The 16,041-nt window shown below is 32.7% G+C and overlaps 2 protein-coding genes across 2 annotated transcripts; both read right to left on the bottom strand.

The window, feature by feature from the left end:
* Window positions 1-862: 862 nt before the first annotated feature.
* On the bottom strand, window positions 863-2,444 carry LOC111400317 (zinc finger MYM-type protein 1-like). Its single transcript, XM_023027733.1, has 2 exons — window positions 1,658-2,444; window positions 863-1,079 (listed from the first exon to the last, which is right to left on the bottom strand). Exons 1-2 carry the CDS (start codon window positions 2,442-2,444, stop codon window positions 865-867), a joined length of 1,002 nt encoding a protein of 333 aa, XP_022883501.1. The 3' UTR covers window positions 863-864.
* Window positions 2,445-11,608: 9,164 nt separating this feature from the next.
* LOC111402647 (protein RADIALIS-like 6) lies at window positions 11,609-12,575 on the bottom strand. Its single transcript, XM_023031020.1, has 2 exons — window positions 12,228-12,575; window positions 11,609-11,816 (listed from the first exon to the last, which is right to left on the bottom strand). Exons 1-2 carry the CDS (start codon window positions 12,476-12,478, stop codon window positions 11,786-11,788), a joined length of 282 nt encoding a protein of 93 aa, XP_022886788.1. The 5' UTR covers window positions 12,479-12,575; the 3' UTR covers window positions 11,609-11,785.
* Between the last annotated feature and the right edge of the window lie 3,466 nt (window positions 12,576-16,041).

The following is a 16,041-nucleotide window of genomic DNA, read 5'->3' as shown; positions in this document are numbered from 1 at the left end:
AGGAGCTTCTTAGGACATGCGGGCAGGGCCGGCCCTGAGAATTTAGAGGCCCTAGGCCGTTTAATTATTATGGGGCCCCTCAACACAAATTTTATTTTACAAGTCTAACAATATGTAAATATTTAAATAATTAACACTTTTATATTAGAGAGAAAACTTCATATAATTCGATAGATAGAATAACAAAATAAAACTTCTTTCACAACCCGTAAGATTAGGCTAGCATAAGATTTAACCTTCTCACTTTATGAGATGTAAAATTAGTAATCAAACTACTAACATCAAGTTTGTCCAACATATTTTTTTCAATAGAAATCATAGCTAATCCATTCAATCGCTCTTGTGACATGGATGATCGAAGATAAGATTTAATCAATTTCAACTTTGAAAAACTTCTTTCGACAGAGGCAACTGTGACAGGAATAGTCAATAATACTCTATAAGCAATCCAGACATTTGCATAACAACAGTTCGTTTTCTTAATGTAATCCAATACATCAATTGCTCCAAAAATGTTTGCAGATATAGCTTCCCTTAAAACTTTCAACTCAGAAAATAATTCTATTCCATCAATATCAGAAATCGTATTATGCTTCAAGTAATTTTCAAGTTTAATGCAAGAACACTTCAAAACATCATCATCAATAGATTTAAGTCTTTTCAAATCAAACAAAAATCCAAAAATATCATCATATTTCTGAAATTGCTCAAATCTATTCTGAAGTGATGATAGAGCTTGATCCACTATATATATGAAATAATTGATCTTAAAAGATTCTTCAGCTATTGGTGTTATCTCTTCAGAAGAAATCTCATCAAACTGTTTTTTCTATGTATAACCCATTTTCACTATCGATTCAATTTCTAATTCACTTGCAATCTCTTTAGCATCAACCATGGCCGATTCAAAACCAGATTCTCTATAACTTTTGAAAAATGAAATGAGGCTTTTAAATGGTTTATAGCAACATCAATATGCATGTCTTCTGCTTGCAATTGTTTGCTTACTCTGTTAACATTATTTAACACTTCATACCAAATAATCATTCCAAGTAAGAATTCAAAATTGTCAATTTCATCTGTTGCCAAACACTCCGCCTCACTTTTTGTCTTAGGATCATCAACATTTGCTAATTGAAGTAACGCTTTTTTTATCTGCGGAGCTTGAAATCTTATCGCTCTAACACTTTCAATATGGCTTTCCCAACAAGTTTGTAACAAAGGCTTAAGGGTAAGACCAGTTACATTCTCTTTGAAAACTTTCCATCATTTAGTAAATGAAGAAAATAGAGTATATATACGTTGCACCACCCCAAAGAAAGATTTAGCTTTTGAACAACAAGTTTTTATCTGCGGAGCTTGAAATCTTATCGCTCTAGCACTTTCAATATGGCTTTCCCAACGAGTTTGTGACAAAGGCTTAAGGGTAAGACCAGTTACATTCTCTTGAGAACTTTCCATCATTTAGTAAATGAAGAAAATAGAGTATATATACGTTGCACCACCCCAAAGAAAGATTTAGCTTTTGAATAACAAGTGACCATATCACAAAGTACAAGATTAAGACTATGACATCCACAAGGAATGTAGAATGCTCTAGGATTTAGTTGTAATAATCTACTTTGAACTCCTTTATATTCTCCTTTCATGTTAGCACCATTATCATAGTCTTGACCCCTTATATTATCAATATCAAGTTCTAGATTATTCAAAGCATCCACCAATTCTTCAAAAAGCCCCTTACTTGATGTATCATCCACTAATAAAAACCCTAAAAAGAATTCTTCAACCTTTACTAGACTTGTCGAAATATCTACACACCTCAATATCATTGACATTTGTTTTTTGTAACTTGTATCTGAAGTGCAATCAAGTATAACAGAAAAGTATTTGGAAATTTTGAGTTTCTCAATAATTATTTTTTTTATCTCGCTCGTTAGCATAAGTATCAACTCATTCTGAATTTTGTGTCCTAGATAATGATAATGAATCTCTTTACTTTTTATTCGACGAACATGCTCTTGCATTACGGGGTCGAACTCAGCAATCATTTGAATCATGCTTAAAAAGATACCATTATTTTCTTGATATATCTTCTCATTGTCCCCACGAAATGCTAAATTATTCTTAGCAAGAGTTTTCACAACATATATTATTCTCAAAAATACTTGTCTCCAATGTTCTCTATCTCTATTGATTTGTTCTTGCACACTTTTGTCAATTATTTTACTCTTTTCAAATCTTAATTCCATTTCTATCCATTTATTCATGTTATTGATGTGATCACAACTTGCTTCATGCATTTTAAGTTTTTCACCAACATTTTTCCAATCATTTACTCCATCATGTGCCAATTGGGTTCTGATCCCATCATTTTTAAATAGCTTCCAACAAAAGCAAAATATTTTATCCAAACTTTTTAAATATATCAACCATCTCTCCATTAGGTAATCGTCGAACGTAATGTGTGGATGAGAAGTGTCGATTTACTCTATCTTTCGGAAAAATCAGATCATTTTCTCTTACAGGACATTTCATTACAATTAAATCTCTTAAATTTGTATTCATATTTACCTAATTTGCTGGATCAACAAGGTTAAGAGAAAATGGTTCATTATCTTTGTCAGTAGATACCTCTTCATTCATCACACAATGTCCTTCTTCAATTGTATTATTATTGTTGTCATTCTCATTTAACACTTCTTCAGTAGCTATGTCATCATTGTGTATTCGTTTACTACTACCAAAAAACTTATCAAGTGCTCCCTCTTGAGATTTAATCAACTTTTCAATGTTTTCCTTCCTTTTTCTTTTGGCACATCCAGATTCAAATTTTCTCGTAGACATAATAACAAGTAAAGAGTGATAAAACCTGATTGATGAGTCTCAAAATGAAAGGATTCAGAAATTGGTGGTCACAGTGGTGATTGAAGTAGACAATGCGGCTGTCAGATGATATGGAACATAATTAGAGCACTTTTATTCAAAAAAATATGCAACATAATTAGAGCAATTTTATCCAAATTAAATTCAAAGAAAAAAAAGACATAGGATGGTAAGAAAATGAACTAAATAACATAATTATAGCTTATCCATTTTTGTTAAATTCTACTTGCAATTTATGTTTAGTAGTAAGCATAGCTTGTACACTTCGTTTTTTGCTAGATAGAAGGAAGTAACAAAATAAGTTTTAGGGACATGATAAAAGGCATACATTATCTCATATCAAAACCATATAATAGGAATTATAAAAATAGAACACATTCCCAAGACTCATTCCCATTAAAATACCTAACGGTTGCTTTTTATGAAATTATTTAAGGATTATGTAATTCTTGCATCAGTTTGCCCTCTGAATTTCCCAACATGAGCCAGTTTACTTGTCCTTTTAATAATCGGTGGTGCTAGTGGTACACAGGGGTGTACCTAAGCGTGTACACCCCTCTCACATGGAGTGTGGGATCCACCCGAATAAAAAATATTTATTCGAGTGGACCCCACACCCCATGTGAGGGGGATGTACACCCTTAGGTACATTCTATTATGTACCACTAGCATTTTTCTTTAATAATTTCTCCTTTTTTAAGTTGATATTTTTGTATCCCTAATATTTTTATTTAGAGGCACAGACAAATTATATGTTACTTCTCAACAACTTAATACTTCTAAATTTCTACTTAGAACTGGAACTTATTGTCCTAGTTTGTTATTGGGTTAATTCTTCACAGCTGAAGCCAGCATTGGAATAAATTAATCACCCCAGTTTGGACTTGGAATTTGAAATTCGATGACATGATGTACTACTATATGGACATTGGGGAAATTCAAATATTTTTCACCTAGAAGATCATTTAGACAAATCATCAAACACTTGCTATGCAGAAAAATACTCTTTGCTAATGTATAAATGTTTTTTGCTAATAAATAAACCTAATTTCCTTCCAAACATAAGCCTCATGTACGTAAAGCCGTAAAGGGAATTTCGGAATTGAAATTTCAACGGGACACTGGGACAGGTTGATCTTACCTTTGGCTTTCCTATAAACTTTTACATTATCCCCATTTTTATCCTATACAAGCTTCAAATGCACAACAAATGCATAAATTGACTAAAATTGCACTCTGGAGAAATTGCCCTAAGAAATCTTTACTGTTATATTGCATATATGAACAAGCAAAACTCAAACCCATCTCGTTTTTAACCTCATTCAGTAGCAAACAGAATTTTTAACGGAAAAATCAAATCCATCTCGTTTATAAAATTTATCAATGTTTTTAGATGAAATACATACCTTTTGATACAAAGGAATAGGAAATTGGTCCTTGAGACAGCCAAATCCACGAGAAAAAAGCAAAATTACAATGTCGATGGTAGTTTTAATTGAGGGATTAATTCTACCTTACCTTGTGACTCGGCTAGCTCCGGATCGAAAAAATCGGTTGGGAGTTATGGGAGAAATGCAGCTGAAAGATGACCCGAAAGCAGCTGCTGTTTCCATCCAAAATCAAGAGCAACAAAAAATAAAGTAATTAACCAAAACAAAAATAAAAATACCCAAAGCAGCAACAAGCCCTAAAATGAAAACACTACAAATCTTACGTACCAGAGAAGTTAGCTTGTGGTGGAGAAGAGAAGACGAAGAAGAAAACGGTGAAAAAATAATTTATGGAGAAAGGCGGTTCGTTTTCTTGTGCCAATTTTTTTTCCCTTAACAGATGAGGCCCCCTACAATTTGAGGCCCAAGGCAGTCGCCTCACTTGCCTTGGGCTAGGGCCAGGGCCAGGTCTGCATGCAGGGTTTTATAGAAGGCTCATTAAGGATTTCTCAAAAATTACAAAACCTCTGTGTAATCTATTGGAGAAGGATGTGCCATTTCACTTTTCTGATGAATGCTTAAATGCCTTTAATATTTTGAAAGAAAAGTTAACTTCTACACCCGTAATAGTAACATCTGATTGGGATCTACCTTTCGAACTTATGTGTGATGCTAGTGAGTTTGCAGTGGGAACGGTGCATGGCCAACGTAAAGGAAAAGTGTTACATGTAATCTACTATCCCAGCAAAACCTTGACAGATGCTCAGATCAACTATGCAACAATGGAAAAAGAGATACTAGCAGTTGTCTTTGCCTTCGACAAATTTCGTTCCTATTTGATTGGTTCAAAGGTCATAGTCTACATTGACCATGCAGCATTGAAAAATCTGTTTGAGAAGAAAGATGTTAAACTTAGGCCGATTCGATGGGTTCTGTTACTGCAAGAGTTTGACATTGAAATTCGTGATAAAAAAGGTACAAAAAATCAGGTAGCGGATCATTTATCAAGGCTAGAGCAACTGCGTGATTCAAATGATGTGGATATCAATGTGGTCTTCCTAGATGAGCTGTTATTGTAGATAGAAAAGGCTCCGTGGTATGCAGGATCCTGGTCTCACATATCAGCAAAAGAAGAAGTTGCTTCATGAAGCCAGATTCTATTATTGGGATGATCCAAATTTATACAGAAGATGGGCAGACCAGATCATTAGGAGATATGTGCCAGAAGATAAGATGAAACCTATCCTTTCACGGGTTCATGCTTCAGCTTATGGAGGACACTTTGGCCCACTAAAACACCAGCAAAGGTGATTCAATGTGGTTTCTTCTGGCCTACATTATTCAAGGACTGCCACAGTTTCTGCAGATCATGTGATAAATGTCAAAGAACAGGTCACATATCAGCGCGTCACGAGATGCCACTTAACAACATTTTAGAGGTGGAAATATTTGATGTCTGGGGGTTGATTTTATGGGTCCTTTTCCATCATCTTATAACAATCGGTACATCCTAGTGGCAGTGGATTATATCTCTAAATGGGTAGAAGCTAAAGCCTTGCCTATAAATGACGCAAGGGTGGTGGTGGACTTCATAAAGAAACACATCTTTAACCGTTATGGATCACCTAGGGCCATAATAAGTGATGGTGGAATCAGTCATGTAATCGGTTATTCCAGGTAGTGCTATATAAGTACGGGATACAACATCAAATTGCCACTCCTTACCACCCTCAAACAAGTGGACAGGTGGAAACCTTGAACAGACAATTGAAAAGAATTTTGGAGCTCACTGTGAATGCATCTCGCAAGGATTGGTCAAAGAAATTAGACAATACTTTATGGGCATATTGCACTGCTTACAAGACACCTATTGGGATGTCCCCATATCGACTAGTTTTTGAAAAAGCATGCCACCTACCAGTGGAGTTTGAACATAGAGCATACTGGGCATTGAAGCAATTAAACATGGACCTTGAAAAGGCTGGAGAAACAAGAATACTGTAGCTACATGAATTGGAAGAATTCAGAAGAGAAGCTTATGAGAATGCAGCCATCTACAAGGAAAGGATGAAGCAGTGGCATGACAAGAACATCAGGCAAAGAATTTTTAGAGTGGGCGATCAAGTGCTTTTATACAATTCCAGACTTAAATTGTTTCCAAGAAAGTTGAAATGTAGATGGTTCGGCCATTTTACGGTCTCTCAGGTGTTTTCCTACGGTACAATTGAATTACACTATCTAACAAAAGGAAACTTCAAAGTAAATGGCCAACGTATCAAGCACTACGTGGAAGATTTCTCCACCGCTAAAGAGAGCCTTAACCTAGCTGTACCAGAATAATAGTGGCACAAAGCCCAACTAATGACTTAAAAGAAGCGCTTCTTGGAAGGCAACCCAAGCTTTCTTTTCTTTATTTATTTTGTTTTCAAGTTATAGGACAATTTAGTTTATTTATTAATTTATTTAGGAGTCATCACCCATACCCCTTCTGCCCGTAAGCCCTTCAATTTATTATTGGTTATTTTGATTGTTTGAGCTAAGTAACCCTTGTTCCCTATCTTTAATTTGTCAAATTTGATTTTTCAAGAATATGACGTCGTGGAACACTCAAACCAACATAGATCCAAGGAAAAGCATGATGAAGAATATTATCAAGTCGTCTCACATAGTGCCTCACACATTCAATAGAAAAATTTGGAGAGTACCTTCTTATTTTTCTTCCCTACGCCCTTTATGTGCTTATTTATGTTTTCTGGCATTGAAGACAATGTCAGTTTTAAGTTTGGGGGTAAAAAAAAATTTAGTTTTTGTTTTTTTTTTATGTTTTAATGTTTTTGTGTGTTTGTTAAAGAAAAAAGAAAAGAAAAAAAATCGAAAGAAAAAAAAAACTCTTTTGTTCAGTTTTATTCTTGTGTGGGTTAGACAGTGACAATGATGATTTAATTTGAGATTTGATGTTGATTTATGAATTGTGAATAGGATGCATGCTAGACTAATTGAGGTTCAACCTTGCAAAATTTGATATTACAAGCACACTAGAGTTGAGTTTGATATTATAATTAAATGAGTTGTTGCTTGCTTTGGATATGTTGATTTAGTTGGACATAGATGGTTTGCCTAAACCATATTAAATTATTTATCCTTAGACCAAATTTAGCATAGTTTGGGGGTGACTTTATAGTTGTAAGAAGATGCGGATGTGAATGTGGATTCCATGTGTGAAAACTTATGTGTGGATTGTCTTAGACTAACATGATAAAACTCTGCAAAAGTCTTAAGTTAAAAGTCGGTTTGTTTGAATAAGTGTGTGATAAGGGGTATTGCACTAATCAAGGCATATACATTTGAAAAATTTAAACTTCTCTCTAAAACCTTTATGACTCGAATGATTAAGTCTGTAAGGGTATCTTAAAATTTGGTGCCCAAAAGTCGTCTGACTTGGGAGTCATTGATCTAAAGCTCGTTACAAGGGTCATTTAGAAAGCAATTAGAGACGACGTTGCACTTGAAAAAATAAAAAGAATAAAAATTTGCTCTCTTCGAAGCCTTTTTTATTTGGGTCAGTAAGCCTGTAAGGGTATTTAAAAACCTGGTGCCCTAAAATCATCTGATTTGAGAGTCATCGGCCTAAAGCCTGCTACAAGGGTCATCTAAAAAGTTTAATGAAGAGAATATATATATATATATATATATATATATATATATATATATATATATAAACAAGTGCATGAAAAGAGCAAAAGCACTAAATACCTTGATTAAACCCTAACACTTATTTGAGAGAATTCGACTTTTGATACAAGATAATTAGCTAGTTGAGTCTTGGAGGTTGAAGTAATCAAATAATTGGAGAATTCCTTGTTCACTGAAGTGTTGATTTGCAACTAGTAATGTCCACCTAAACTCGAGAGGGTGATGATAGTAATAAAATCTTCAGCCTTAGATTACACATTGGAAAAGAGTGAAAAAAGAATAAGTTTGGGGGTGTGAATCTTACGAGTGATGAAAGGACATATATGACCATTAAGGGTCGAGAATTGAAACAACTTGTGCAGTCATGGTTGATTGCTCGATTCTTCACACACACACGTCAAATTTTGCATTGGAAGAGTGGATATTAGTTTGGTACTGTGACTTTAAAGCATGTTTATAGAGTAAACACTAAATCTTGAATCCTGAGGTGAGAAGCTAGATTTGTCCAACCGAATATTTTTGCATGTTTGTGTGTTAATTATTATTTATTTATAGTTTTGCTTGAGGACAAACAAATGTTTAAGTTTGAAGGTATTTGATAAGTGTATTTTATACACTTATTCGGTACCTTAAATAACAATATTTGATGATTCTTTTGACAAATTATATCATAAATTGTTGTTTCTTATTTTTAATAGGTAAATTCTATGAATGAAAAAGGGAATTGAAGAAATGAAGCAAAAAAGAGCGAAATCCAAAAGTTGGGGACCAAGTTGTAAAAAATTCATAGTTGATTCAGACCATGAATCGAAGATTGAAGAATTTGGAGATCAAATTCCATATTTTGGAAAGTGAAGGACTTGAATTGAATCAAAGAAGAAATGTGTTGCAAGAATAAAAAGGCTCAAGGATTGAATTGCATTACCTTTGAAGACGGAGGATTTGAAGAATAATTTAAGTAATAATGGCTTAAATTGATGGTTGATTAAACATCTATATGCATGCATGAATTAGACTCCTTCTTTTAAGTGAAATAAAGTGGCTGTAGACAGGGGTTGGAGAGGAATTGGAGTCCTTTTTAGAGTCTTTTATTTAGTCAACAAAGGTGGCTACTAGATTGGAGGTTATATTTATATATATATATACACGTACAAACCTAGAAAAAGGGGGATGGGCAGCTACTGTTAGGGGCAGAGAGAGATATCCTTTTGTGAGTCAACTATTGTGCTGCCAAAATTTTCTTTTGATATATATATACACACACGTACAGATTGAAGGGGGGACCAGCAGAGAAAAGAGGCAGCCAATATATATTTCTCATATAGAAATTTAGGCAGAGACGCACGGATTTCAAGGCTACTGAAGGTTAATTTATTTACATTGAAATTGAGGCAGCTTTGGGGGACAATATATACACTTACACAAGCAGAAACCAGCAGATTCACGTTTCGTCAATTAATCTAGTGATATCCTCCATAATTTCTTATTTTTCTTTCATCAATATGCGTAGCTAAATTTAATTTTAGGACGAACAATGCAATCTATTTGAGACCTTTATTTTTTTATTTGAGATTATTGTTCTTTTATATTTTATGTGTGAATTTTAATTATATTTTTAATGCTTTGAATTTTCTGACCAAATATTCAATGATTTCGTGAACAATAATTACGTAGAGATGCGAATTTTTGTTTAGATCACATATTAAAATTCGATAAATTAATATAACGTGTAGAGAGACCTATATTAATTATTGCAGTCCTATAGAAATTCTTAGAACTGTTATTTCGTTTAATTAAATTTAATTTGCATAGAGATATGTAATTGAACTAATTAAATGGGCTCAACGAGAAATCGAGAGGGGTAAGTTGAATACAATAGAAGAATTCGACCGAACACTATTTTAATTTTATGGATCTTGATATTAGAAATAAAGGTGACCAATAGATTAATTAGTTCTGCCCTAATTCCTATTTATTAATTGAATTCTCACTAATTTTCTGTTGCAGTCAAATAATTTCTAGTAGTTAGATTTAAAAATCACATTCAATTATTTTTTTATTTTCTTTAAATAGAAGTTAGGAATAATTAATTGAGTACTAAAGTATAGTACTCGTGGGAACGATAATCCGGACTCAAAAGGTCTACTTTACTATTTGTTACGATCCGTTCAATTGCGTGATAAAATTGACAACATTCCGCCAAGGTTTGAAAATTTGTCTCATTATTATTTCAAAATCAATATTTAGGAGGTGCACTGAAGTTTTAGTGATAGTTACTAAATTTGGATGGGATCTGTCCGTCCGACAAAAATCCATCTTAACCTTTAAACTTATGTTTACTGTAAAAGAATATATTATTTAAATTTTCAACAAGACAATGACCCGTGGGTTGAACCAGTGACTCGTCGACCATGCTTTTGGGAGGTTGCAAATCGTGTCGAATCTAATAAGTTTGATTTTAATTTAATAGGTTAGTTTTAGATGTGATAAATCTACCATTTCAATAATTTGTATATTTTTCGAGTTTTACACTATAATTTAACCAAATCTCTGGCCGATCTTGATTTATTCGGCCAATCTAGTTTGGCTTCCAAAACATTGTTGAAAGGAAAGTGTTAGATGTACACACACTTTTAGGGGTGGGCAAATTTTTCGAACAGAACCGACCGAACCGAACCTGAACCAAACCGATCCGAACCCGACGGTTCTTATCAAATTAAATACCCGAACAGGTATCTGAATTGAGAACCGACGGGTACGATTCGGTTCTCGGTTCTAGATCAAAAACCGAAGAACCGAATAAGAACCGAATCTTTCTAATTTTTTTTATATTGAGTAAATGAAATTATTTTAATTTTAATTTTTTTTAAACAAATTAACAAATTAATGATTTCTAAATCCAAATTTTTGGCCCAATAATTTGTTTCATTTCTAATTTTTTAATTTTTGGCCAAATTACCCATTTTATTGTTTCATTTCTTAGCCAAACAAGATCAAATCCACTAAATAACCCTAAACACCTACAATAAAGTGCATAACGTTGTCTCAACACTCGCACTCTCGCTAATATTCCAAAACCTATACAATCGTCGGCCGACACTCTGACCTCCAATCGAAGCCATGACTTTCGTCGACTGAAGCTTTGATCGTAGCGATCATTTGAACAGGGTAATTTACTAATATCTGACATTCCAAAACCATTGAATGTATCATTAGTCATATTTATATAACGTTGTTATAAATATTAAAAAATTTAATTATAGTACAGAACCGAACGGAATAGAAACTGAATGGAACCGAATCCGAACGGTTCCATAATTATATTTGAACCCGACGGTTCCATTTACTAGATACTCGAAAAGTTTAGTTCGGTTCGGTTCTAAAGAGAATCGAACCGAACCGACCCGCGCCCACCCCTGCACACTTTTATACAAAATAGTTTACTTACACTCACAATGGGAGGGTGGAGGCCACATGTTGGGATTTTTTATTTCACGTGAGACCCAAGTGTATGTGAGAATGAGTAAAATACATTGTACAAATGTGTGAGTATGATGAAAAACATAATAAATGTATTTCCTTAGATATTTTATGGACCAAGAGAAGGCAAATTATATTATACATTTTAAACCAAAGTAAATTACACTCAGTAAGACCTACACATACCATATCATAGTATTTTCCTTATTTTTTACTACTTTCACACTTACAGTACCACATATTACATTTATGCGTCTGAAAAGTTTCAGATCTTCAGATGGTAGTTGAATATTTGCTCACTGTAGCTTAGCATTCCTCATAGGCTGCCTGTTTCAATACAATTAAGTTAATAAATATATTAGTTTATCAAATAAATAGTATAACTTCTCTAACACTTTTTAAGTTTTTAGATAAGATGGTAACACTGGGTTCATTTGTTTGATATGTTTACAAACAAAATTTTACTTAAAAATAAGTATAATTCACTTTCAAGCTTAGCCAAACATGATGATGCACATGCTATGATCTAAAACAAGTAGGATTAGATTTCAAGAGGGTTCTTTTATGAACACGAATAGTTTTCTTTTGGGCTCGTTTGGTTTACAGTACTAGATAATAATAGCCATAGGACGTTTTTTACTAGTGTGAAATGTTGTTCAATCTAACATACTGAACGTGCGATAAGTGAATTCAATGACGAAAAATGAATCATGTTTCATTTAAGGGACAATGCATTACCTCTGTTCATTACCATATGCTCTGCCATTGCTTGTAATAACTCTGTATTTGGGCAAAGGTATTTGGTCAGTTTCTATTTTTATGATATCCTTCACTAGGATCTCATAGTGTCTCCTTACTTCCTCTACGGTTTTGGTCCCTACTGCCCTGGCTATCTTATGAAACCGGTTGGAAGTGTTCTCGGAATACATAGCTAAAGCATCCTCGAATCGCTCATTTTCTTCAGGCGTCCATGGGGAGTTTGATGCCATTACGTGCCGAGTCGAAATTTAGAGTTTATGGACAAAGGAGAGTTCAAAAGTTTGAACAACTATGAGAAAAAGGGAGATTGGAGAGAAAATAATACAAGTTAAGAGAATGGTTTTGACTAGAGATTTCAACAAAAACTCCTTATATAGGGAAGAAAAGTTGTGGTGTGAAGTGGGGGTGACATGGGGTTGGCGGTGCAAGTTGACAGAATATATATTTGATCTTGCCAAGGGAGGCATATAAGATGTGATTCTGCTTTGTGTGTATAGGATTGTTCGAAGATACAAATATTACAATTTAAATAAATGAATCTAATCATGATAATATCTTTATCAAGAATTCCAATTTCAAAATAATTTGAGGCTCAAAAGTTATCTATACTTTGATTACTCTCCATTCCTTTTGTTTATACATCAATTGCATTGAATTTATAGTTCTCGCAAGTATCGTCTAATAACTCTACGTAGAATGAGAAACTATAATTCTAAAACATTGGGAGCAATAAAATCATAGTAATAAAAATAACTACACAAAAGAAGGGGTTTGCTTCGATAGAAGACTATATCATCGTTCATCACTACATTAATTCACTATGACGAGAATAAAATTGAAAGAAAAAATCGCACAACCTAATTCATCTAACCCTTCACTCTTTTTAAATATGATACAAAACCCTAATGTTGACTCTCTATTTCAAGAAAAAAATTTAGAACAAAATCGAAATTAGTAGTGTAAAATTTTTAGACCATCCTTAATGAAATTTTGGCTTGTGGGCTCCGCCTCACCCTCCGAGAGGAGGACTTCCTGCCTCCCTTCCAACCCCATGACAACCTCACCACGAATATTGATTCGTGTATGGACAAAGTCATAGTAATTAGATTTCACAACTTAACATATTCAAGATTTTAAATGAACTTATTCAACTTGATTAGAGCAGATGAATTTTAAGTTCGCGTCTCGCATTCACTTATTTATGAAAAATTGTGCACATCAAAAAAAGAATGAATGTTGAGAAGTCCTATTCTTTTCTTTTATATAATATCATCAGCAAGTGGATTAATCCACCCATGTGGTGGGGATTAGATCCCTCTCAACGAGTCAAGGCATACAACTATTTAAGATTGATGCGCCGACGCAAAGAAATTATACTCCCCTAAACAAATACTCAGATATTCTACCATCTTTTCGTGGAGGAAATTATTTCTCCATCCTCCACTGAATTACTACATTCGAATTACGAGCCTTGAGTTGTCCATGTCGACACGAACATATACTTTAAGTTCCCGTTCGATGAGGATTAAAATTAGATATATTGATAAAAGTTGATAAAATGTGTGGTCGAAAAATTGTGGGATCAATAAAATAAATATATAATTAAAATTGATTGTTGACTTTGATTTAAATTAAAATATGAATTTCAATCATTATCAAACAATGGCTAAAATAAGTTTTCATAAATCACTTTTTTTACTCGAAATAAAAAGGTAATTATTTCCAAAAGTAACTTCAAAGAAGTAGACTCCGATATTCTATCATCTATTTTTGGAGAAAATAGTTGGTCTACTTAATTACTACAATGAAAATATGAATCTTAGGCTGTGGCTATTTGCATATATATGTTAATATTTTTAGGGGTTGTTCGGTAAAACTTTAGAGAAAAGTTTTAATAGATTTTGATAAAAGTTGATTAAATGTGCAATTGGAAGGTTGATTATTTAAATTGAAAATTGACTAATTGAAAAGTGCATTTCCTTTTAACAAAGTTTTGTCAAATAAGCACTTAAATTAACAAGTTTAATTACCCCATAAAAAAATTACTTTAAAGTTTGACTGACAACAAAAAGTTACGTTAAAATTTTATCATTTCTCTACTTAATTACTTGTGTCAAATTAACTAATTCACTTTTTTTTTTTTAATACCTTGACCATATATCTAACTTCTAATTAAAAGGGGAAGGAGGGCCTACTATTGATGCAATAGTAAATTAATTCAATTTTACTCTGTATGATGTCATTTTTTATTTTGTTTATATCAAACAAATGTTCTTCCTGTCAAACAAATGTTCTTCCACACATCATTCCACTAGTATTTAAAAAATAATAATATTTTTAGTAAATATAAGCTACCATAAGAAAAAAACTCTTCGCACATGAACTTTAAAAAAGATAAAATAAACTCTCTGTACAGTGCGGAGAGATGGCAAACCATGTGTGGAGTAAAAAAAAGAAGAAAAAAAACTCTACACATAGTGCGGAGAGTTGGCAAACTCTCCATATAGTGCGAAGTTTAAAAAAAATCCTCTCCGCACAGTGACTAACACGTGTGTTGCACGAATTTTTCATTTATCGTATTTTTATTAGTGTATGAATTTTAATTTTTTTGAAAGTTTTTGAAGCAATTTCTAGAAATATTTCCATGATATAAGAAAATAATTACAAATTATTTTTACAATTGCATAACAGTATTATGTCATCTAGAAAAATATACTTGTATATTTCTTACTTGAATAAGAAATATACGAGATTACACAAATTATTTTGCTTGTATTCTTTGATAGTGTTGATATAATTGAGTTGAACATAAAAATTATATTTCTAAATTTTGTGTAATTCAATATTGGAAAATTGAAGATTGAGCACCATATTCATATGCATTTATAGTTTATGCTTCATATATATTTAATATTTATTTTATGCTTATATTGAAAAAATAAAAATCTAAATTTTTTTTTTGAAATTCAGTTTGGTAAGTAAATATACGGTGTTATGCGTTCTCGGTATTTGTAAGTGTAAAAATCGGTATATAAAAATACAGTAAGCTGCAAATACAGTAGGCAGCATATACGGTAAGTTGCAAATACGGTAAACAGCATATACAGTAAGCTGCAAATACGGTAAGGTGAAAATACGGTAAGTTGTTTGCAAAGACGGTAGGTTACAAATACAATAAGTTGCAAATACGGTAGACAGCATATACGGTAAGATACAAATACGGTAAGTTGTTTACAAATACGGTAAGCTGCAAATAAGGTAGACAGTATATACGATAAGCTGCCTGCAAATACGATAAGTTGCATATATGAATTTATAATGTGTTATAAATGTGTAAAATTTATCTAATATTTAATTTCTTAAGTATTAAATGTTGTAATTCAATATTATTTCCTTTTTTTTATAATTGTATTTCCAAGAATAAAAAAAGTGGTTATGAAATTGATAATTTTTAAATGTGTTTTTGTTGAAGATAAAACTAATTTTTTATGTTATTTATAAAAAAAAAAATTATTGTAATTTTATTAGCGTAATAAGAAGATTTATTATGCATTTTTGTTTTTTGTATTTTGTGAAGAATTTTGTTTATAGTGATTGACAAATATTCTTCCACACACGCATCATGCCAACAACATTAAAAAAAAATAATAATAATTTTAGTATATATAAACTCCATGAGTTGGTTTGTAATCTCTCCGCACTGTGCGGAGAGTTTTTATTTTTTTACTCCGCACTGTACGAGGAGTTTGCAAACTCTGCACACATGGTTCAACTCTCTCCACACTATGCAAAA

The sequence above is a fragment of the Olea europaea genome, chromosome 10 (genome assembly GCF_002742605.1).
Source record: "Olea europaea var. sylvestris chromosome 10, O_europaea_v1, whole genome shotgun sequence".
Classification (NCBI taxonomy): Eukaryota; Viridiplantae; Streptophyta; class Magnoliopsida; order Lamiales; family Oleaceae; genus Olea; species Olea europaea.
The sequence above is the reverse complement of the archived record's forward strand: the minus strand, read 5'-3'. Positions and strand labels throughout refer to the sequence as shown.

Bases quoted from the DNA above. Each gene is read 5' to 3' on its own strand.
- LOC111400317 (XM_023027733.1), bottom strand. From the start codon at position 2,444: ATGGAGAGATGGTTGATATATTTAAAAAGTTTGGATAAAATATTTTGC. The intron at 1,080-1,657 runs GTGCTAACATGA...GTTTGGCAACAG, and splicing joins GGGTCAAGACTATGATAATG to ATGAAATTGACAATTTTGAA.
- LOC111402647 (XM_023031020.1), bottom strand. From the start codon at position 12,478: ATGGCATCAAACTCCCCATGGACGCCTGAAGAAAATGAGCGATTCGAG. The intron at 11,817-12,227 runs GTAATGCATTGT...GTATTGAAACAG, and splicing joins GCATATGGTAATGAACAGAG to GCAGCCTATGAGGAATGCTA.